This window comes from Populus nigra, chromosome 16 (assembly GCF_951802175.1).
Source record: "Populus nigra chromosome 16, ddPopNigr1.1, whole genome shotgun sequence".
Taxonomy (NCBI): Eukaryota; Viridiplantae; Streptophyta; class Magnoliopsida; order Malpighiales; family Salicaceae; genus Populus; species Populus nigra.
Genome location: NC_084867.1, coordinates 2783229 through 2806712, shown reverse-complemented (window position 1 = coordinate 2806712; position 23484 = coordinate 2783229). Strand labels below are relative to the sequence as shown.

The 23484-nt window shown below is 33.6% G+C and overlaps 3 protein-coding genes across 6 annotated transcripts; 1 reads left to right on the top strand and 2 right to left on the bottom strand.

Annotated features, from left to right (window-relative positions):
• Positions 1–2848, bottom strand: LOC133676164 (glutamine synthetase nodule isozyme-like). The gene is made up of 12 exons (XM_062097770.1): positions 2662–2848; positions 2412–2451; positions 2223–2326; positions 2068–2116; positions 1866–1972; positions 1616–1703; positions 1251–1379; positions 1063–1137; positions 903–956; positions 749–786; positions 496–655; positions 1–415 (listed from the first exon to the last, which is right to left on the bottom strand). The coding sequence occupies exons 1-12, from the start codon at positions 2733–2735 to the stop codon at positions 263–265; spliced, it is 1071 nt and encodes a 356-aa protein (XP_061953754.1). The 5' UTR covers positions 2736–2848; the 3' UTR covers positions 1–262.
• A 5068-nt stretch (positions 2849–7916) lies between these two features.
• Positions 7917–14105, bottom strand: LOC133676197 (long chain base biosynthesis protein 1-like). 3 transcript variants are annotated; one of them, XM_062097810.1, is made up of 13 exons: positions 13939–14105; positions 13460–13599; positions 13257–13351; positions 12456–12547; positions 12114–12207; positions 11932–12004; positions 11696–11828; positions 11013–11187; positions 10213–10353; positions 10045–10140; positions 9735–9876; positions 8570–8697; positions 7917–8474 (listed from the first exon to the last, which is right to left on the bottom strand). In XM_062097810.1, exons 2-13 carry the CDS (start codon positions 13572–13574, stop codon positions 8301–8303), a joined length of 1458 nt encoding a protein of 485 aa, XP_061953794.1. In that variant the 5' UTR covers positions 13575–13599; positions 13939–14105; the 3' UTR covers positions 7917–8300. The 3 variants fall into 3 exon arrangements, with proteins under 3 accessions (XP_061953794.1, XP_061953793.1, XP_061953792.1); XM_062097809.1 differs by having other exon boundaries at positions 13460–13740; positions 13939–14104; XM_062097808.1 differs by having other exon boundaries at positions 13460–13686; positions 13939–14104.
• A 93-nt stretch (positions 14106–14198) lies between these two features.
• Positions 14199–18250, top strand: LOC133676195 (NF-X1-type zinc finger protein NFXL1-like). Of its 2 annotated transcripts, none has more exons than XM_062097806.1 (2): positions 14199–14396; positions 14504–18250. In XM_062097806.1, the coding sequence occupies exon 2, from the start codon at positions 14559–14561 to the stop codon at positions 17883–17885; it is 3327 nt and encodes a 1108-aa protein (XP_061953790.1). In that variant the 5' UTR covers positions 14199–14396; positions 14504–14558; the 3' UTR covers positions 17886–18250. The 2 variants fall into 2 exon arrangements, with proteins under 2 accessions (XP_061953790.1, XP_061953788.1); XM_062097804.1 differs by having other exon boundaries at positions 14501–18250.
• Positions 18251–23484: the final 5234 nt, after the last annotated feature.

The window sequence follows — 23484 nt, the reverse complement described above, 5'->3', positions numbered from 1 at the left end:
TAAACAATGGAGGCAGCAGGGCTTCATTCATTAATTGCAAAAGACAAAACACCACTAAATTCAGGGAACGGAGGACAATCGTTTGTTATTTCATTGGGCATTCATCATTCCCAATAATAACTTGCGATATGAAGAGGCAATTCTTGTACCAAGATAATAATCCAATGGCAATCCAGTTCTAACCAGGCACCAACTTTATCAAGAAAAGACAATAGCCCACAATCACGATAATCAACCAGGGGGCAAGAATGGTGGTGATCTCTTATGGTTTCCAGAGGATGGTTGTCTCTGCGATCATGGAGGTCACAACGTAAGGATCCATATTGGAAGCAGGCCTTCTATCCTCGAAGTAACCTTTCCCTTCTTTCTCTGTATCCCTGCCAACTCTTACTGAAGCGCCACGATTCGCCACTCCCTATCAAATGAAGGCAACAACCATTTGAATCTTGAAAGATAATGCTGCAAATAATCCACAATGAAGAAAGATTATTTTACCCATGAGAAGGTGTGGATGTCAGCTGTTTCATGACGACCAGTCAGACGACGCTCATTGCCTTCTCCGTAAGCAGCAATGTGCTCCTTGTGCCTCAGTTTAAGATTTCCAATGGCCTTCTTGATAATTTCAAACCCTCCATCATTTCTCATGGACTTGGTGCTGAAACAACCATCACAAACAATTATTAGACACTCAATTTGAAACGCGTAAAAAAGAAAATCCATGTCTCTCTGTGTACAGATCATATGGTACCTGTAGTTTGTGTGAGCACCAGCTCCATTCCAGTCACCCTGGCAAAACAAGGCACTCAACAAAGTTAAGAACAGTGCATATGCTTCATAAATAAGATGTTCAAGCCTCTACTTTTGCATCATAAAAGATTTAGTTTCAGATATCAAAATCTAACCGCAATAGGTTTTGGGTCAAAGGAAACGACGACTCCAGCAATTTCAGCGATCCTCTGTTGTCATAAAACCACAAGCATAAGCATCAGCATCATATTTTGTTTCAAAAAATTCATATTTATTAGCATGAACAAGAAAAAATATATAACAAGCTCAAAGCACCTCAAGAATGTAACGGGCAACCCACAACTCATCTCCAGCAGAGATGCCAACAGAAGGGCCAACTTGGAATTCCCACTGTTAAGTTACAGAACGTCAAATTCTTCAAACATAAATCATGGCACAAACACAAAAAAACCCTTTGCATAGCTTGAAGAATGCCCCCCCCAAAAAATAAAAAAGTTAGGTACCTGGCCAGGCATCACTTCTCCATTGATGCCAGAAATGTTGATCCCAGCATAAAGACATGCCTTATAATGAGAGTCTACAATATCACGGCCAAAAGCCTTATCAGCACCAGCACCACAATAGTAAGGGCCCTGTGTTGACAAACAAACAATTTAATAGAGGACAGAAGGACCATTTAAGGAAGTCTGTTGAATAAAAACATGAGACCCCAAAAATGGGAATTGAATTTTTTTAGTTAAGATATTATTGCCAATAATTTACGATCGGGAGCTCAAGAATTTGGAGAAAAAGAGGATAATAAAATAAATTTAAAGGAAAGGAAGGCACATCAAACCACAAAAAGAGAGAGAGGGAGAGAGATTAACACCTGAGGTCCAGGATAGCCACCAACAGGCCACCCAAGTGGCCATTTTAAATCCTTTTGCAGCAAGGTGTATTCTTGCTCTAAACCATACCTACATATTTAAATTAAATTATTTCAAAAGAATTATGATAGAGCCCCCTAAATCTCTTAAGAAAATAAAAAACGAAAAAGAATATTCACAAGTTAAAATTAAGTAGAGAATATTTGAAGAACAACTTTGAAAAACAAAGGCATGGATTGAATAGATATGTACCAGGGCACCTCAGCAACAACATCAGGATGGCTGAAAATCTTTGCTGCGTTGTGTCTCTTGTTAGTTGGGATTGGCTCTCCAGCTGGGGTGTAAGCATCACACATCACCTATAAATTTGCAATAAATAAACAGAAATTAAATTCTGAAGAAATATCAATGAGTGAATCGAACAAATTTTATTTGACAAGTGAAAGGGACTTACTAGGATGTTGTTGCCCCTTCTAAATGGATCCTTGAAGATTGCCTGTGGGCTATTTTCATGACACCAAAACAAAAGTAAATCCATGCCCAAAAAGACAAGTGCCATTAAAACACACGCACACACGCAGTAAGGAGAGACAGAGAGCGAGAGAGAACTATAAGATGACTTCACTGTCTTCTCCAGGAGCCTGGCCAGTGCTTGAACCGTCATAGTTCCACTTTGGAAGCTTTTGAGGATCACTCACCACTCCATTGAGTGTCTGTTTCATGTAAATCAACAAACTTTCAGAAAACAACAACTAAAAAGGTCATAATAGAAGCATGAACAGAGAAAATATTGATTACCCTGGCTTTGCTTCTAAGGTCCATACCAGAACCACCGATCCTGCAACATAAGTGACCGATCAAGATCAAGACTTTGAAATATATTGAGGAAAAGAAGCGAGATAGATCATTAATGATGGAACTGAAAGAATCCAATAAAAACTGAGAAATAACAGTATAACACCATTTGCAGCAAAAAGAAATGGAAAGAAACATAGTAAGAAAAGAGAAGAAAGACTGGAACGTGGGTGAAAGCGGAAATGATTGATACCATATGTATTCTGCAATGATCTTGTCAGTGGTATCCGAGAGGTTCAAGTTGATGAGATCAGTTAAGAGAGACATGTTTGCAACGAGGAAAGGAAAAGCAGAGAGCTCAACGTTGAAAGCCTTTTACTTTCTGACTCGAATGAATCTTAGATGGAGAGAGAGAGTTTGCTCCGTTTAAGATGGACAGAAGATGAATTTGCATTTATAGCGAGGATTTTGGTGTTGGAAACTATAATAATAATTTTATGTTTGAAAAGCCGTTTTAAGGAAATTTAAATTTTTTTATTTTAAATAAATTCTGATATTAAAAATAAATTTTAAAAAATAAAAATATATTATTTTAATATATTTTAAAATAAAAATATTTTAAAAAATAACTATTTACACAACTTCATATTAATCAATGAAATAGTCACATTAATCAATGGAATTTTAAGTACTTATAATGAATTTCATGGATTTAAATATTGGGATATGATCTAAATGAATTTATTTAATAAGGGATATCATATAAAAATATATTATACAAAAATATTACAGAAACAACTCGAATTATAAGGATATATAAGAATTTTGCCTAATTGTATTTATAAAATAAACTAACCTCCTACTTAATTGATCAAAATAGTATAAGTATTTAAAAAAAAATGCAAGTATTTAAATAAAAATATTAATAAAATACAAGTACTTTATGTGTCATTATCTCTTAAGAAAATAGAAAATAGAAAATATTAAATTAATATTAACACAAACTTATTTAATGGAGAGTTAATTGTCACATTATCATCTCGATAACAGTACAGTTAATAAATAGAAGAAAAAGAAATAAATAGAAGAAAAAGAAAATCAGTGTGCAATATTGAAATAAAAAGAAAAAAATAATAATTTAAATACCATTATCCCTCGATCTAAAAGTAAACGGTTTCATTAAAACTTAATTATTTTCGAAATAAAATATAAAAATTGAAGGTGTGGTTAGGTCAGTCAATTGTGAGCGGTAGGTAATGACTAGAACGTGGGGTTGTCTTACTGACACCAAACCTCCTAATATCCATTATTATTCTTTAATTGTGTTTATTTTCTTTTACTCTTTCTGTTTTAAATAATTATCCATGAATTCTTATAGAAAAATTAATAATAAAAGACTTCCCTATAGATATTTATTTCAAAAGATATTTAAAATAGTTGTCTTGGTGTAATATATGTTTTTTCATATAAAAAAATAAGAGCTAAAATATTTTTTTTCTTTGCAAATTACCCAACAGGAATTCAATAATGTTGTTGTTGTTTTTATTACTAAATCCACAATAAAGATGGTCACTGAAAGGTTACATGTTCGTTAATTTTAGGGTTCATAGGATTAATCAAGATACGTGCAAACTGATCTAGACATCTACGTTAATAAAAAAAAAATTATTGTTCTCAAAGATATATGTATGCATGATTAAAAGCTTGTTTTATAATTATTTTTGAAATTATTTTTTATTTAAAAATTTATTAAAATAATAATTTTTTTATTTTTAACATCACCAAAATGATTAAAAAACATTAAAAAATTAATTTAATTTTTTTTAAAAATCAAAAAATTCCAAATAAACAGTTAAATTATAATGCCAAACTATACCTACCTCGATCTCCTCTACCTCGTCTTCCATACAAGTATATCTTTAATCAGAAGCAATACATAAAGACACTAATGAAAATTGACTTGGAACCTAACAAAGCATCATTGATGATCAGAAATATGAGAAAGAAAAATATATTTTTTATGAATTCATGTTAAATTTGCTGTCCGTACATGTTCATGTTCCAAGATATTTTAGTTTTCAGTATCTTGTACCATGAGCAAGTTAAAGTCTTCATTGATGTTCATGCATCCTTTCTGTTTTCTTGATTTATGTTCTCACCCTTACTTTCCTATGAACTCTTTAACAACCCATTAATTTTTTTTTACTAACCCTTTAATCATATGATATAAGTGGATTACTTTAGTCTTAATACAGATTACCATTAAACTGCTGACGAAAAAGAAACAAAAAATAGCTATCAAGACATGTCCTTGTTCCAAGAAAATAATCTTGTGGATCACAAAAACAATAAAGTAAAAGAAAGTACTGTGAGACTCAATTAGAGAATAATATAAATTATATCTTGAGATTTTATTTAATAATTTAAGTTATTAGGTTGAGATGGTTCTTTGATATGGTATTAGAGCCTTGATAACCAAGCGGTCACGAGTTCGAATCTCACTATCCTTATTTATTTGATAAAAATCAAGTACAAGGTAATATGAATCTGTATAAATTTCAAGCTCAAAAGGCTTTCATTTCAAGGAAAATCATATCTTGAGATCTCACCTAATAGCTTAAACTACTGGTTGAAATGGTTCTTTGATAAATAGGTGTTGTATGAAGCTGGTGTAGGCATTTTAAGAATGAGGGTGGCTAAGCTGGTAAAGCGGAGAAGAAGGATTAGAAGATATGTTTAATTTCTATGTGGTTTCTTGTTTGATTTTCTTTGCTTATTAATATTGATGGTCACAAACCGTGGGATGCAAGTTATGTTTCGCAAACTTTATTTGGGGTATAAAAACCTAATTTCGTAGATTTAAGCCGATCCAAAATACACTATATATATATAATAAAATAAAAAAAATTAAAGCTGGTGGACGTTTTAAGAAAGAGAGAGACCAAAACGATAAAGAGTAGAATTCGTGTTGTGATATTGGGAAGCAATTTCTTTGGGGACTTCGCATTCCAACAAGGTGTTTAATTTTGTACGTAGATGCATAGGTAGTATCTTTTGCGTTCTCCAATATGGTGACATTGATGCTTATCAGGACGACTTCCATCAGGATCATAAAACTACTATTTTCTATTCTAACATCGCTACGAATAACTTTGGAAACCAAAAAATAAAAAACGAAAAACTTTTCGTAGTTTTTAAAGAAATATGTATGGTTTTGCACATAGGTTTTAGACCTGGTTTGGTCTGATTCAAGGTTCGAGTTTCGAGTTTTGACTGAATCACCAGGTCGTCTGGATCAATTTTTTTTTATAAAAAAACTCAAAACAACATCATTTTAATAAAAAAAAACAAAAGTTAACGAGATGCAACTGGATTTTTAACCGGTCTTGTCAGGTCAATCTGCTAGATTACACCAAGTTTTTATTCCTCTATATTTTTTAACCTAACCTAATTCCAACTCTGAATTGATATTCCAACTCCGAATTGATCATATCTCGAAACACATTGAATCAGACCAGGTTTTAAACTATGGTTTTGCCTAGCATGTTTGTCCCGTCATTATGTTTCTGCATAAAAATGCCTGCAAAGTATCTTGTCTTTAAAAGCCGCTTCTGTCTTTTAACTCTACACGAGTGTTGAGTGAAAATACCATGGATAATAATAGTTTTCTTTCATCCCTTTTTCCCATTTTATTCTTTCACGTTGTTTTTATTGTAAACTGAGTTTGTTAATTTGTATTAATATATATTTTTTATGGGATTATTACAATGTCAAAAAAAAAATTAGATTAATGTTCAATTTTAAAAAAAAAGATTTAGTTTTATTACTTACAAAAAAATAAAAAATAAAAGGGTTAAGATTGAAAGTGAGATAAAAATATATTTTTTTTAACTCACTTTTAAATGTTCTTTAAATGTCATTCTCAAAAACATCTTAAAAACAATGATTTTACTATTTATAACCTCATAAATATTATGGATTTTTTTTATCTTTTAAGTTTTTTTTTTCTCTTGTTATTGATTTTTTTTTTCAATATTATCATTTTATATTTTGTTGAATGGGAATTGAATTTGATAATTTGTTTTGTTTTTTTTATGAATTTATCACAGTATCAAAAAAATTCTCAACATTGAATTGATACTTAATTTTTTAAAAAAAAACTCGGTTATATTGTTTGTGAAAAAATAAAAATAAAAGGATCAAATTTTTTTGATATATTTCTAATATGATTTTATCACATTTATTATTTTTTTCTTTAATCACGTATAAAATATTAAAATATTATTTTTCAAAAACTTGATTTTGAGATCATGATTGATTTTTATTTAAAAAACAATGCTTATAATAAAAAAAATACTTTCATTAAAATCATAAAGATATGCATTAACAAAAAAAAACATTTAGATTTACGAAATATATTTCCTCTCGATAATTTTATTTATTATCTTTCATACAAATATCTTTTTTTTTATAATCATTTAATTAAATAAAAAATAAACTCTAAAAAGAAAGGTTATAGACCTCAGCCATGACTTAGATCATTGGTTAGGCGAATTAACCTAGTTTAACCCGAGTATATCTAAAATGTCATAGTTCCAATATTTTCTTATATATAAAAAATTAAATTGATATATTTTTTTAGTTTTTTTTTTAAAAAAAACCATATTTTGAATAGATTGATCGAATCGTGAGTGCACCCACTAAATTACCGTGTTGACCTAGCGAGTTTGGTTGGGTTTAATAATATTACCCGATTATAACATGCTATGTGTTTTACTAAAGTGGATTACTCTTTTCTTTTTAGAGTTTCCGAATTATTTCCATATCTTTATATCTTTTTGTTAAAAATAGTCTCATTATTATCTTCAATATAGAAGAAACCTGGTTATAAAAAATAAAAAAATGCTCATGGATTTTTATGAAAATAAATCATGTTCTTTATTTTTTTTTTTTATAGATTTCTAACATGATTTTATCATATTTATTATTTTTTTCTTTCAATCACATATAAAATATTAGACATCAATTTTTTTTAAAAAAACTTGTTTTTCAGATCATAAACAATGCTTATAATAAAAAATTACTTTGTTAAAATAATAAAGAGATACATTGATAAAAAAAAAAGATATATCGTCTAGATTTAAGGAATGTATTTTTTTCTGATAATTTTATTTGTTATCTTTAATGTAAATATTTATTTTTATAATTTTTTAATTTAATAACAAATAAATTCTAAAAAACAAGGTTATTGAAAGAAATAGTCTCGTTATTGTCTTCAATCCAGAAGAAGCTGGTTATAATGGCCCATGCAAGAACAGGCTTGATATGCCAAATCCAGGGATTCAAGGACTCACTTTCTGAATCTGGCTGTTACATGATTATTATTATTTTTTTTACATTAACATATCAAAATTACTCAAAAACACTTCAAAAATATATATAAAAAATCATTTAAAAATATTTTCAATTAAAAAACACTGCATCAAATGAGGATCCAAACCGTGAATATAAACAGTGGCAACACCAGAGATGTTCTCTCTTTAAATAGCTTGAAAAAAACTATGGAACCAAAAGTGGAGTACATGTCACAAATATTCTATAAACCTTGCTTGGACCAATCAATACAATCTGATAAATGTTCTAATCAACTGCTTGTTGTCAACCTCAGTGATGGAATCAATTCTATGACTGAAAACAAAATTAAATATGCTGATCTGTTGAAACTCAAATAATCCCAAGAGAATTTCATAAACTATCAACATCCACTGGCTTCTCACACAAAAATTCTTCCTTGACTTGGATCTGAAGAGGATATGATGGATGAGTGCCACGAGCAAAATCTAATGCAGCTCAGAGGCAAGAAACGAGATCAACCAGATGCACAACATTCGATTATTGATTCGTCAGCACTGATGCTGAAACCCTCTTCAAGGATTCACTTGCCTTGAGCAGATCAGAATCTGAATGGGCAGCAGATACGAACAATCTGATCCCCACAGGCAAACGACATTTATCAATGGTTGATCTCTTTGAGGTTACAAAAAATACAGAGTCTTCCTTCAATGCCTGAAAAATTCATAATTACAAAGAAACAGAGTAAGTGCAAGGTAGAACAACCAAAGTGTAATTATAATAAACCAAACGACTAATTCATTCCTTACCCGATCAGCGATAGCTTCGAGTAGTTGAAGGTCATCTTTCATGGAACCTGTGGACATTTCTAGTTTGAGAAAAACAATAGGTGATTCTGGATTGCTGGCTATAGAGAGACCCTGTATGTTGGACAATCCTGCAATCACCAAATAAATTTAGAAATAGGAAAATCTGTGCAAACCATGCAAAAATAAAAAAGATATAAAGACAAAAAAAGTGAGGATAATGCTAGAAATACTTAATATTTTTTCGACGTGACATCATGCAATTTGTATTTTATCAATTACTCAATTTCATAATTATAATTATCCCATTAAATATGATAAGATCTACATTCCATGCTTTGAAATTTTTTTCTTGTAATAAATGCTAGGTCATTTAGTATACACAGCTTAGCAAAAAATAGTTTAGCACCCCTATCATTACCTAAGAAGTTATTCTGACAACAGGGTCTCTAGCTCCAAATAAAACCTGGCATTTTTGAACCAAAAACCATAGTTGGATAATTTCTCTAGACAAAACTTGATGGTTTCCCCAGGAGATTGCCTATATGCTTCCTAGTTTGTAAGCACGAGCTTCTAACTTTTATTTCTATAAAACTTCATATGAAAAATGATTTATATTCGCCGTAAAGAAATATGCTGCAATTGTACAAATCTATACCGGACATTACCTCTAACTCACTCAACCATAGGAAAAGAAAGAGATTATAATAAACAAACAGGACCAAAATATATGATGCTTTTTCTCAAACTTCGGTTCAATTTAATAATGACCAAAAGAGGTCCAACTAATCACATTCCAATGACAATTCATACAATTCAAATGTTCTCAAGGAAATATTATGACGAAATGATGATATGATAGTTGGCCTCAGTTTCTGTGGTTGAATAATTGATGTGTGTTACATAAGGATTGACTCTCAAGTGCTCATGAAGAAAAGATTCTGAGAACACAACATTACTAAAAAGTAAATACAAATGAAGACAAAGGTGCTGGTGAAATTAACAAGACAAAGGTGCTGGTGAAATTAACAAGACAATGGTGGCCATTTTCCAAAAAAGAAAGAATAGTAACACATCAATACACATGTATCATGAGTCTAACTTTGTATCTAAGGGAGAGAATGTTAAAAAGAAAAACATAAGAATGACAACTGAGTAATGCAACAACCTTTCCACAAGACAGAAATGTTTTCTTTCAACTTTGTTATTAAAGCAGGATTATCTTCCAGAACAGTGATAGCAGTAATTGCAGCACTTGCAAGATATGGTGGCAAAGAAGCAGAAAACACATATCCAGAACTGCTAAGCCGCTGCCAAATATAAGCAAATAATAAGCATTAGCACTATAGAATTGGAAGAAATAATAATTATCATTACCACTGCAGCACTACCATATGCTAATAGAATGATGATGAAGGACCTGGCTACTCATCCAAATTTCAATAAAATGAAGTTATTAGGCATGTATATTTTCATACTTGATGATCAATGACTCTGGAACTACCAGTGCAGAATCCTCCTTCAGTGGCTAATGCATGGCCCATAGCTGCAGTAACAATATCTACCTTCTCAATCTGCAACCCATAAAATCATAAATCAGAGAGTTTGAGCCAGTAACAAGAAATAAATGAATCTTTAAAACATACCGGCACCCCATGGTATTCAGTAAGACCTCTTCCAAACCTGCCAAGAACACCAAATGAGTTGCTTTCGTCCAACAAAACACGGAAGAGATATTTCTCCTTCAATCTGATGATCTCGTTTAAAGGGGCTATTTGTCCAGAATTCTACAGATTTCAGAGCAAAAAAATAAATATCCCAGTCAAGCAAGTTCAATATTCATTACAGTTATGGGGTAAAATAACAAAGTGTTTGAGCAAATAGATGACTAGCAGTACCACTAAGAAATAAATGCAGTTACTGAATTAACACACTCATATATTAATCATTTTTCTGAAACTTCATGCATCAGCAATCAATTCCACTGAATCAATAAAGTCAGAAGAGCAAGGAAAACACTAGATTTCCCCACAAGACCAGGGGCCTCTATAGTCTATACTAGCTTTGTCAGTTTCAAAGTACAAACTCCTAAAAGAAATAAAATTTAAATCAAACGCAAACAAAAGAGAGAGGAGGGGCTGGTGGGGGGTAGGGTGGTGGTGTGATCCGAGTTTGCGTGATTACTATGCCACATATTTTTACTTCAGAAAAAATTGGACATCAACTTAGGAGTTACCGCTATGTAATAACAGTTAGCCTAAAAAACACAATGGTTAAGCCCGAGTTGGGTAAAAACAAGTAATCCAATATCATGATTCGGTTTTCCTGTGCTGATTGCAGCCAATACCCTTTTAGTGCAAGCATTTAAAAGTTTTTCTTTTATTCTAGCTTATCAAATATATATGTATTTGATATGCATGCAAAACAGAAACAAGATACCTCATACCTGGTACACAGCTTCAACTACAATGTAGCGTCGCAATTCCTTGGCTCGCTTATTCCCAGCAGTGATTTTCTCCAAAGTATTTTGCAGAGATTCCATGTCATTGTGCTTGAAATACACAATGGTGCTTCTGGAAAGATAAAGGCCATTCTGTATTCCCCAATGGACTCCCTCATCCCTAAGGGAAAATGATAATAAAGACAATAAGTACCAGTTTTATTTAGTGATATATTAAACTTCCCCAGAACAATTTTAAAATAAAAGGTTTCACAAATGAACCAAAAATTGTAAAATATCTGGATAGCTATGCCACAGACAACTAGAGCGACCAGATATGCATATTACAAATCAGTGAAAAATACACAATCAAGGATGAGAAGACTGGGAAATCTTATTTGGTCATCTATTATCATATAGGTACCATTGGTGAGCATAATTTAGGCTCAGCATACGTTGATAAAATCTTAGATTTTTATGGAATACCAAGCAATAGTCAAAGGTGTGTTATAATCATTTTAAAATGATAATCAAACTAACATCACTAAATTTCAAGGGAAGGGACTAAACATATTGAATGAAATAAAAAATGAAGGATTTATGTATTTTTAAAAACACTTTTAGCTGATTTCTATCATATAGCCACACAGGTAAAACAAATCTTTAGCAATTAGGATTACCATACTCACACAACAATTATGTCTCCCTTTTTGCAAAAACATGGAATTGTGCTGAACATAGTGGAAAGTCCATATGAATAGAGAATTGAATCTGAAGTTCCCAAAAACTTGGCTATTCTGGCCTCACAATCGAGGTGAACATCTAAGAAAAAGAAAAGTTGTCAGAAGGTAAGCATTTAAGGTAAAAAATTGGAAACAAATCTTCATCCTGCTTCATTTAAATTAAAGTTGAAATTGAGTCTCACCAATTGTTCCATAGAACCCACGAGGACCACAGGAACCAACACCATATTTTTCCAAGGCCGAGGTACTTGACTCCTGAGGAATTTTTTATTTTTAATAAAAAACTTGGTCATTCATTTTCTAATTTAAGGAAAATCATTATCATAAATGGAAAAATAAAATTAAGCAGAACAGATTTTCTCACCAGGAGCTTCTCATGCGCCGTTAGACCAAGATAATTCGCTGAAGCAAAGTTTACAACATCTTTTCCATTGATTATGGCATGTGGCCCTGCAGCACTGCAATAAAAAGTAGCTCATGAATTGTGATTATTTCAGAAGAATCGTCCAGTTATGTCTTCTGAGCAAAGTCATTGTTGGCGTATCAAAATAGCAACTTCTTTGAGGGGATGCGAGAGATCATCAATTCAATAACTGCAATTAATGGCTTTTCCATACAACAATAGGAGGGTAGGTTTATAAATGCAAGCACAAGGATACTTTTGACAAGAGCCAAACAAATGTGTTGAGATGATAAGTATGTTCACCTTTCCAATGCTGGTGGCTCATATCGCATCTCCTCTGTAATTGGAGGAATAAGGGATTCTGGAATCCATTCATTACATAGCTCATCTATTTCCTACAGACAACACACTTTTTGGTAATATTATGCTGGAACAGCTTCACACTTCAGAATGAGTTCTCAAACAAACTATAATTCACATATCCACAAGCTAAACCAGTGAAAAGCACAAATCTAATCTGAAATGAAATACCATGTACCAATAAATCTAAGAATCAGTCATAAGGAAAAATAACAGAAATTCATAAGGAAGCACCACATGCAGAAGTTTAAAAGGATACATAGAACTTAGAAGTTCCAGTGGGCTATCAAGCAATGCTCAAGGATACTGTGGACAGGTATATTGGTGAATTGATATCTAATAACAATTTCATACTCCATATTATAGCAGAGACAAAAGTCTTCAGTATTATAAAAGTATGATGGAGCTCTTTTCTTTAAAACTTGGACAAAAACTTCGAAACTTGATTTCCAGAATTCTTTTAAATTCCATCCTCATGGATTTTCACGTGGCTCCAAAAGAAGAGGAAAAACAACTAAAATATAGCTAACTCTCAATGCTCAATGTCCTAGGTCAGAAGACATCAGTACAAACATTCAAATGTATTCATCTATCTTTAAGTACATGCATGATTTATCATCCTGACAAGTTAGAACACTTCTAAACAATACAAAACACATAATGCAAGAAGGCAGTTTCTTTCAACTAACGTATAAAAAGAGACAAGAAGGAAAAGAGAACAAAAAAGTGTCAAGCCACGCTAACCTTCTTTGTTAACGGTCGCTTAGGATGTTTATAACTTTTCTGGGAAAGTAGAAAAAGAATGACCACTAAAAGAAGAACCTCCACAAAGAGATGCCCTTTAACAAAAACAAAGCCAACATAACAAGTTAATTAAAATTACCAAGTACAGAGATACACAATCAAACCATCACCAATCACCAGTTTTAAAAGAGATCAAAATCTACCTCCAATTTGAACACCAAAAACAACAGCTCTTGCAGATGGAAAATCCAAAGCAGATGTCACCCTCTCCAAAGTACCATTCACTAATTGCAAAACATTTGATGCCATTGTATCCATTGCATCAAATCCCAGATTGCGTAGACTTTTCAACAATCAACCAGATACACAATATTGATGATTACTCGTATAAAACAATCATGCAATGCAACACACGCATAGCTGCTATCTCCTGTAGGTTTCAATGGAAAGACAGAAGCAAAAAAAGAGCAGAATTAAGCAATACCTACATGGAAAAGATTCAAGCCTTTTAGAAGTAAAGCTTCAAAAGAACAAATCTTTAGGTAATTTAGATTCTGGGCTTTGTTTATCTTTTAGAAATACCAAATAAACAAGAACAAAAGATGGAAAAAAGAATGGAGAAAAGTGGAGAGAAAACGATGTTTCTTTTCTTGATCTGTTCTAATTATTATACAAAACATACCTTGATTGATTGAGGTTGTAATGAGAAGACAAGACGAAAGTGAATTCTATGTTCTTTTTTTTTTTTTTGTGAAGATGTATGTGTGTGGATTTTGCTGGATGAGATTCAGTCAGTATTCAAGCAAATCATTCATGTCCCTCTTGTCTTGGCTAGAGAATGAAGGAAGGAAAGAGCAGTTTTCTCAAGACAATGAGCATCAATTATGCTCAGACCAGAACCCCCTAAAAATTTTTGGCCCACGATGTAGTAATATTGGGCCAATGAGTGGACAGTTCCAATGCTCAGAACCTTCAATGGAAGGATGGTTCAGCTCTCTCTCTCTCAATTACTTCGTAATAATTAGGCCCATTCATACCCTGGTTGATGATGCCTAAGTAGTAACCGGAAGCAAGAAAAGTAGAAAACCCATCCTCCATTTCCTTTCCTTTCAAGTTTCAACAATCTTTCTTCATCATCAGGTACGTATTCCTCTTCATCATCTGTAATCAATTATATATTAAGATCAGATCATTAATTTTCAATATTTATTTATTTATTTATTTCTTGGTGGCGGGGATACCAGTAGTAGTTGTATAAGTAGCAGAGGAGTGTTGTTGTTGTTGTTGTTGTTGTCAGAGAATATGAGCTTTCAACCCCGAAATGATCGAAGAGACAACAACAACAACAACAGGTCGTCTAGATTCCCCACTCAGAAGTGGGTTCCGAGAGGAGCTAATTCTAATCCTGAGGTTGATGCAAACACCAAACCGCCTTCGAGTTCCAACTCTAGATACATTGGAAATGGTGGGGGTGATGCTGCTCATGGGTGGTCTGGAACAGCACATCATAGGTATAATAAAGGTGGTATGACTGTGAATGCACCTAGAGGTCATGCGGGTCGGCCTAGGAAGGGGATAGAGAGGAGTGAGAAGACTCGAGAATTGAATGACCCGAATTTGCCGCAGCTTGCACAAGATATTCAGGAGAAGCTTGTGAAGAGTACGGTTGAGTGTATGATTTGTTATGATATGGTTCGGAGGTCTGTGCCAATTTGGTCTTGTTCGAGTTGTTTCTCGATTTTTCATTTGAATTGTATCAAGAAATGGGCTCGTGCCCCGACTTCTGTTGATTTGATTGCGGAGAAGAATCAAGGTTTTAATTGGCGTTGTCCGGGGTGTCAATCTGTGCAGCTTACGACGTTGAAGGATATTCGGTATGTTTGCTTTTGTGGGAAGAGGAGGGATCCACCTTCGGATTTGTATTTGACTCCTCATTCGTGTGGAGAACCATGTGGAAAGCCACTTGAGAAGGAGGCTCCTGGTGCTGATGGGAGTAAGGAGGATCTTTGCCCTCATAATTGTGTCTTGCAGTGTCACCCTGGGCCATGTCCTCCTTGCAAGGCCTTTGCTCCACCACGTCTGTGTCCTTGTGGGAAGAAAATAATCACAACAAGATGTGCTGATCGGATGTCTGTTGTTACCTGTGGACACCCATGTGATAAGCTTCTTGAATGTTGGCGTCATCGATGTGAGCGGATTTGCCATGTTGGTCCATGCGATTCTTGTCAGGTGTTGGTCAATGCTTCATGTTTCTGCAAGAAAAAGACGGAGGTTGTTCTGTGTGGTGCCATGGCAGTGAAGGGAGAAGTGAAAGCTGAAGATGGTGTTTTTTCTTGCAATTCTACATGTGGAAAGATGCTGGGTTGTGGAAACCATATGTGTGATGAAACTTGTCATCCAGGTCTTTGTGGCGATTGTGAGTTAATGCCTGACAGGGTCAGGTCTTGCTATTGTGGAAAAACAAGTTTGCAGGAGGAAAGAAAGAATTGTTTGGATCCAATTCCAACATGTACACAAATATGTGGCAAATCACTTCCTTGCGGGATGCACCAATGTAAAGAGGTGTGCCATTCTGGGGATTGCGCACCTTGTTTGGTTTCTGTAGCCCAAAAATGCCGTTGTGGATCAACCTCTCAAACTGTGGAGTGTTACAAAACTACTTCAGAGAATGAAAAATTCTTGTGTGAGAAGCCTTGTGGTCGAAAGAAGAACTGTGGAAGGCACAGGTGTAGCGAGCGATGCTGCCCTCTTTCCAACTCTAACAATCAGTTCTCTGGTGATTGGGATCCGCACTTTTGTCAAATGGCTTGTGGGAAGAAGTTAAGGTGTGGACAGCATTCTTGTGATGATCTTTGTCACAGTGGCCATTGTCCTCCTTGTCTTGAAACAATTTTCACCGATCTGACATGTGCGTGTAGGAGAACTTCCATCCCTCCTCCATTGCCTTGTGGTACACCTCCCCCTTCATGTCAGCTCCCATGCTCAGTCCCTCAGCCTTGTGGCCATCCAGCTTCTCATAGCTGTCACTTCGGAGACTGCCCATCTTGTTTGGTGCCTGTAGCTAAGGAGTGTGTTGGTGGGCATGTGATTCTCGGGAACATACCCTGTGGGTCAAGGGATATCAGATGCAACAAACTATGTGGTAAGACAAGGCAATGTGGTCTGCATGCATGTGGAAGAACTTGTCATTCACTGCCTTGTGATACCTCATCTGGAAATGAAACTGGCACGAGAGCTTCTTGTGGGCAGACATGTGGTGCCCCTAAGAGAGATTGCAGGCATACTTGCACTGCACTTTGTCATCCTCATGCTCCTTGTCCTGATGTCAGATGTGAGTTCCTTGTCACAATTAGTTGCTCTTGTGGCAGGATGACAGCATCTGTTCCTTGTGATGCTGGGGGGAGCAATGGTGGTTATAATGACACTGTTTTAGAAGCTTCCATTCTCCACAAGTTGCCAGCATCTCTTCAACCAGTGGAATCAACTGGAAAGAAGATTCCTCTTGGCCAAAGAAAGCTTATGTGTGATGATGAATGTGCCAAGTTGGAGAGGAAAAGGGTTCTTGCTGATGCTTTTGATATCACCCCTCCTAATCTGGAAGCTCTTCATTTTGGTGAGAATTCTGCAGTGACAGAGTTGATTGGTGATCTGTACAGGCGTGATCCAAAGTGGGTGCTTGCTGTGGAGGAAAGGTGCAAATATTTGGTTCTTGGCAAGAGCAGAGGAACCACTAGTGGTCTTAAGATTCATGTTTTTTGCCCTATGCTGAAGGATAAAAGGGATGCAGTTAGTCTGATTGCTGAGAGGTGGAAGCTTGCAATTTATTCTGCTGGTTGGGAACCAAAGCGTTTTTTTGTAGTTCATGCTACATCCAAATCCAAACCTCCACCTCGTGTGATTGGGATTAAGGGTACGACAACTTTAAGTTCCCATCCACCAGTTTTTGATGTTCTTGTAGACATGGATCCCAGGCTTGTTGTATCTTTTCTAGATTTGCCGAGGGAGGCAGATATAAGTTCACTGGTCCTTAGGTTTGGTGGGGAATGTGAACTAGTTTGGTTGAATGATAAGAATGCACTGGCTGTATTCAATGATCCTGCTCGAGCAGCTACTGCTATGAGAAGGCTGGATCATGGATCGTTATATCATGGAGCATCCGTGGTTCCTCAAAATACTGGTGCATCTGTGGCATCACCAGCTAATAATGCCTGGGCAGTGGCAGGGACTGCAATGGAAGGAACAGTTGCAGCTTTGAAGGGAACTTCGTGGAAGAAAGCTGAAGTGCAGGAGACTGGTTGGAGGAAAGATTCATGGAGTGGTGAAGAGTGGTCTGATGGTGGTTCTGCAGATGTTCAGGCTTCTGCATGGAAAGGGAAAGAAGCTCCAATTGTGGCTTCGATTAACCGATGGAGTGTCCTAGACTCTGAGAAGGCTGACAGTTCATCTGCTGCCTCTGTCAAGATGGAGGATCCCGCAAAACAAGTTGCAGGAAGCCTTTCCAGTTCAGGTTTGGAATCAAATGCAAGCACTTCCAGTGCATCAAGGCAGCCTGCAATGCAATCTGGAGGAGTTTCAAGAGAAGAAGATTTATCTGTGGTGGTGGATGATTGGGAGAAGGCTTATGATTGAGAATTAGGGTAATTGATTTTTTGAATATTGACAGGAGACGAGTACCTTTTGGTCTACACCTCATTTTATATTTTTTGCAGGAGTTTTTTTTTTCCCTGTTATGAATAGTTATATCATCCATCAGTATTGATTCTTAATGGTGAGTGACTTAAAATCCCATTAATTTGGGGAAAGAGCATACATCTCTACTGCATGTAAGAGTACTTGCAGTATAGAACTTTGTCTAAGAAAAATATCTGGGAAAAAATCATTGCTGCTTCGTCAGTGGGTTTTTTCGGATTTTTGAGGGGCATACTATGTGTACAGAGCAGAAGTGACATCTCCCTAATTTTGATTCCAATGAGATATTTGCTCTGTTTTGGCAAGATTAGTGTTTCTTTCTCTGCCTTGTCCTTCTCAATGTTTTGATCCCAAAAACAATGCCTGAGATTCAGCTAATGCTTTGGTTCTGTTCTGTTTGTTTGGGATTCAAATCTTGAATTACTCATTATTTATGTTGATAGTCTTTGTATTTATCATCATTTAATTCTAGGAGTGACAAGTGAAGTTGCTGCATTATACATAAGAACGGCGATTTACGCATAAATTGTTGGGGTTAATCATCAAATTCTACTTCCTGTCAAGAAATGGAAAGTAATTTTCTCAAGAAGTCTAGCCTTGCTAAAACAACGAGGAAATATGTTCTTCACTATACATCTGAGGTCCAAAAAGACAGAGATAACTTAAAAATGAGAATGAAATTTAGATTTTGTTACCACTACTATTTCCTTAGGCAAAAATCCCATTTGAAATGAAAATGCTGGTACCCAGAACCAACAGGAAGAAGCAAGGAAACTCTATCTCTAGTGGGAACCGAAGACTTCCCATGAACTACCTTCAGCTTGTCTTTCCATGGCATCTTATGCAGTTTCTCAACTAGCCAAACACAATCCCTGGTCAAAGAGGAATGGAAGTCAAAAAAAGTTATCACCCATCAATTGTTCACAGAAAGAAAATGTTGCTTAGCCTTTTACACACATTAGCTGTTCCTTTGAACAGCCTGTGTAAAGTTCCAAGTTTTGCTCCAATCAGGCTTCCGGTGTCAGGTCCAGAGTGCAACATAAACTGTTGAGGCAGCAACCATTGATGGAGAGTGCTTGATTGTGTCATGATGCATTAGAGCAAGTTCAATGAGAAAAAACACCATGCTTTTCATCTGTTAATGAAGAAAAGTAGGCAGTGATAGATCATTCAATTAGGTTTAACAACATTGTAATAACATAGCTTGAATAAGATTAAATCACATGATACCTTTGCGTCAGCTTTAGTACAAGCTTTGAGGTAGTGGTGGATGAAATGACAAGTGTTGGTGATGGTCAAATTCCGTTCTAGCTTGTCCTGTCATATAGCTGCAACTTCCTCCATGCTTTCCAAATATCACTACCGACCGGCAAATCAATTCCATCCAGTAGTTAGCCTCAGAACCTGACTTGTCTTCTTAAGAAACAACAAAACAAAACATGCCATGGGTATACGAACCTTAAGGGGTGTATCCTCTTCATATTTGCAAGCTAAGAACAAGGCAGTGAAGCCTAATTAGCTTTAGTTCAACATGTAAATACAAATTTCGTGTATTAAAAATACATTAAAAATAATGTTAAAAAATATTCATCTTACATTACCAACATAATTACCAATGGAAAATATTCCATCGGTAATTACCAATAGACTTTCTAACATAATAGAAATAATTAAAAAAATCAAGAAATATTATGTTAGTGATTCCATTAGTAACATGGCATGTTATTATTTTCCAATGAACTTACTGAGAGAATAACCACATCAATTTTTCCCTCAAAGATAACATTAAATTAATGATTAAATGTTTATATAATTTGGAGTTAATTAATTGATTTTCATGTTCACAAATATGAAATATGTGCAACCAATGATGAAAGCGTTGATAGAAGTAACTTTGTTTCAACAAAGTTAGCTTAGAAATCATCCAGAATGTATGTTCGTGGTTCAGGCTTGATAGGGAAGTTTAAGGTTAGTACATATATAATAATTATTTTTAATTAATATACATGTTTTTAAAATTTTAAAATTAATTATTTTATTCAAATGATTATAAGGAAAAACATTTGTGGGATGCTACAAACTCTAGGGTTGCCAGACAAATCTAGAAAAATCATAGTGAAATTAGGTAAGTTTTAACATATCAAGTTTTTTTTTTTGTAAAATTGTAATCTTTTCATCATTATATCTTTTAAGTTTAATGAATTTTTGAACCAGGTTGCATGATTTCTAGTATAACACACACACACACATAGAGCTATGCTAAGCAAATAGTCGAGTCAGATGGCTTTGAGGGGTAAAACAATTTTAGATCTCGCCACATCACTAAGAGTAATTAGAAGAGATATCTAGAGTTATTAACAGTCAAAGTTTTAGGGAGTGGTCACAGAGTGGGTCCTTGAACATAAACAAGAAGACTTACAATTCCATTACCAAGCATACCAGCAGGTCACTTCCTTTTATTAACCATGTAAAGCACAATGACTATGTTTTATTTTAAAGTATTTTTTTTTCTTAAAATGCTAGTGATTATGATTATTACTCAAAATTAACTAATGGTTTATTTTCCAAGCTACATAACTTGGGCGCGAGTCCAATGGAGTTGTATCTGAAAACACATATGTAGAGGGATGATAGAAAGAAAAGGGTGCAATAGTTCATGAAGAGCCGAGTCGAGATATTTGTTAAACTTTGAAACCTTTTGTATATTTTTTGGACTAATGTTTTTTCTGTCAACATCTTTAACTTGTTTTTTTATAGGAATAATATAACGCCAACATACACGCTAAACACGTAGAAGAACCTTCAATCCATCCAAAACACGATCCAAAGTTGTGGTTGGAGGTTGGAGCAACCGATAGATCAAAAATAAAAATCGGGTTTATGATATCTCTATGACTACAGCTTGAGATATAAGGTTGGGCTGTAGTGTATCAGCAATAGGCACCGCAAAATCCAGCCCGAGGCAACCATCACCAGCTATTAAAGAGTTGCTTTAAGAATGAATTGGTGCTCCAAGGCTAAAATGAAGGCAAAATATGAAGAACAAAGTACGAAGCATTGGAAGAAGAAGATGACATCCTTGTCTAGTCATTATCCTTCCCTCTATAGACCTTCACAAGATTTTCCTCCCCCTCCACCTCTATCTCCACATTCACCTTCAACTACTTTTTAATGTATATTGATATTTGTAATTGATTTTTACAATAAAATTAATAATAAAAAATGTGTTCTTCAATTTAATTTAGTTATTCAATGTTGTTTAATGTCGTTTAATGTGAAGTTGTGTGATAATATCTTAAAAAGAAAAAAAAACAAATTACTAAAATATTGACGAACAAATATATTCTATTAGTGATTTTATCGATACAATAAGCCCATTTCTTTAGAAAATTATAGAGAGTTATGAATCGTTTTGATTTATACCCACATATTCACCAACATAATATATTTGTAGGTGAGTCTGATAGTCAATCCATCAGTGAGACACAACATATTACCAAGGGGGTACTCCGTTGGTAATATTTACCAATAGATAGGCCGACAGAAAATAGTTGATGCCTATTTTTATCACCGACACTAATATTTTGTCAGTTTATATGTTGGTATTTAAATCATGAATGAATTACTAAAGGATTTTGAATCTCTAATGAGACACTCACCGATAATATGTTTCCATTTGTAAATCTATTGATGATATTTATACTAATAAAAATATAATTTTTACACTGATAAAATATTTCATAGGTGTAAATTAATTTTTTTGGTTGTGAAAATGACTCTAAAAAGTATAGAATGTTTGTGTTTATTACTTTCTTAAAAATTCTAAAGCTATTAAAAATAAATTACAGTCTTATTCTTTGTTATTATTATTATCATTTAATTGATCGTTTTATTAAAAACCAATAAATAATATTACACATAAATTGAATAATTTAAACCAGAAACAGATTTGACCCATTATATTATAAAATTATTTTAAAAAAGATTAATCTTCCTAAAACATTTCTTTTTTTTTCTCTATGATTTTGGTTTTTTTTTGTATTATATCATGTAAAATAATAAATTTAGTTTAGAATAGTATCGAAATATATTATCAACAATGAGGGTATATTCGTTACAATATCAAATTTTACTTGCCTGGTGATCGGAAAAGTTTCAATCTTATATTAAATCATTATGAAATAATAAACTAAGTCTAGGATTTTTTGAAAAGTTTCCATTCTATAATAAGATCTTATGAAATAATAAATTAATTAAGTTTATGATATTTTTGAAATATAGGTAATTAATGAGAATATATTCCTTACAAATTAAAACTTTTTCCCTATTTTTTGGAAAAAATTATATTCCTCATGTTAAACAAAAGAATCACTTTCTCAAACTAAAAAAGTTAAAGAAAAGTGAGATTTTTGGAAAAATTGGATTCCTGAAATAAAATAAATACAATAATATTTGGACAATTTAATTTGTGGCTCATTTTTCCATCCAATTTCGTGAATCAAACGTTATCTTTATGTATGATTTCTTTTAGACAAATGTCAAATAACATTTCATATCTGAACTCCATTGATTTCTTAAGTTCTAAGAAACAAACAAAATTTCATAAACCAGAAATAGAAAACAAAATCCTCCCTTTATTCAAATTCTAGCAACTTACAAATCTCATTATTTTTTTTTATTTTTTTATTTTTTAAAATTATTATTTTTAGTATTTTTAGATTGTTTTGATGTAGTGATATTAAAAATAATTTTTAAAAAATAAAAAAAATATTATTTTGATATATTTTTAAGTAATCACTATCACTATATAAAATAGACTATTATTTTGCCTATAAAAGCAAAATTTTCAAACCCAACCCGATAATCGACCCGACCCAAGGCTCGGGTCACCAAGTCAGCTCCAATTTTTTTTTATAAATCAAAACAATGTTATTTTGGTTAAAAAGAATAAATAATCAACGAGTTACAGCTAAGTTTTTAATTAGGTCTTATCAGATTAACCCGTCAAGTCAATCGAGTTTTTGATCTCTTTTATTTTTTTTAAACCTAACCCAGTTCTATCTCTGGTTAATTAAGTCCTGAATTGACACGTGGTGCTGGATTTAATTTTAAAACTATATATAAAAGTAGTTTTAGCATGAGCTTGGGAAATCGGCGAGGATTCATTGATCACAGAACATGTGCAGGCAGCTGTTCCATTTCTCATAGCGATTATTTTTTTTAAAATATAAACTATTGCATTTACAAGCTATTGCATCTTTGAATTTGTCTTTTAAAACTTTTACTTGATAGCGATTATTTTTTAAAATATATTTTTAATATTAAAATAATTTTAAATAAAAAAATTCTAAACTCTTATGAAATATGTTTCGGGCTTCTCAAAGGACGCCTGCGACATTCCAATGCTATCAAAATAAAATAATAAAAAAAGAAATAAGTATAGTTTGAGGCCACCTGTTTCCTTGTATTTAATTTAATTTTTTAATAATTAATGTTTGCTTGTAAGAAATATATTTCCAAGATCCTAGCAATCCCCATC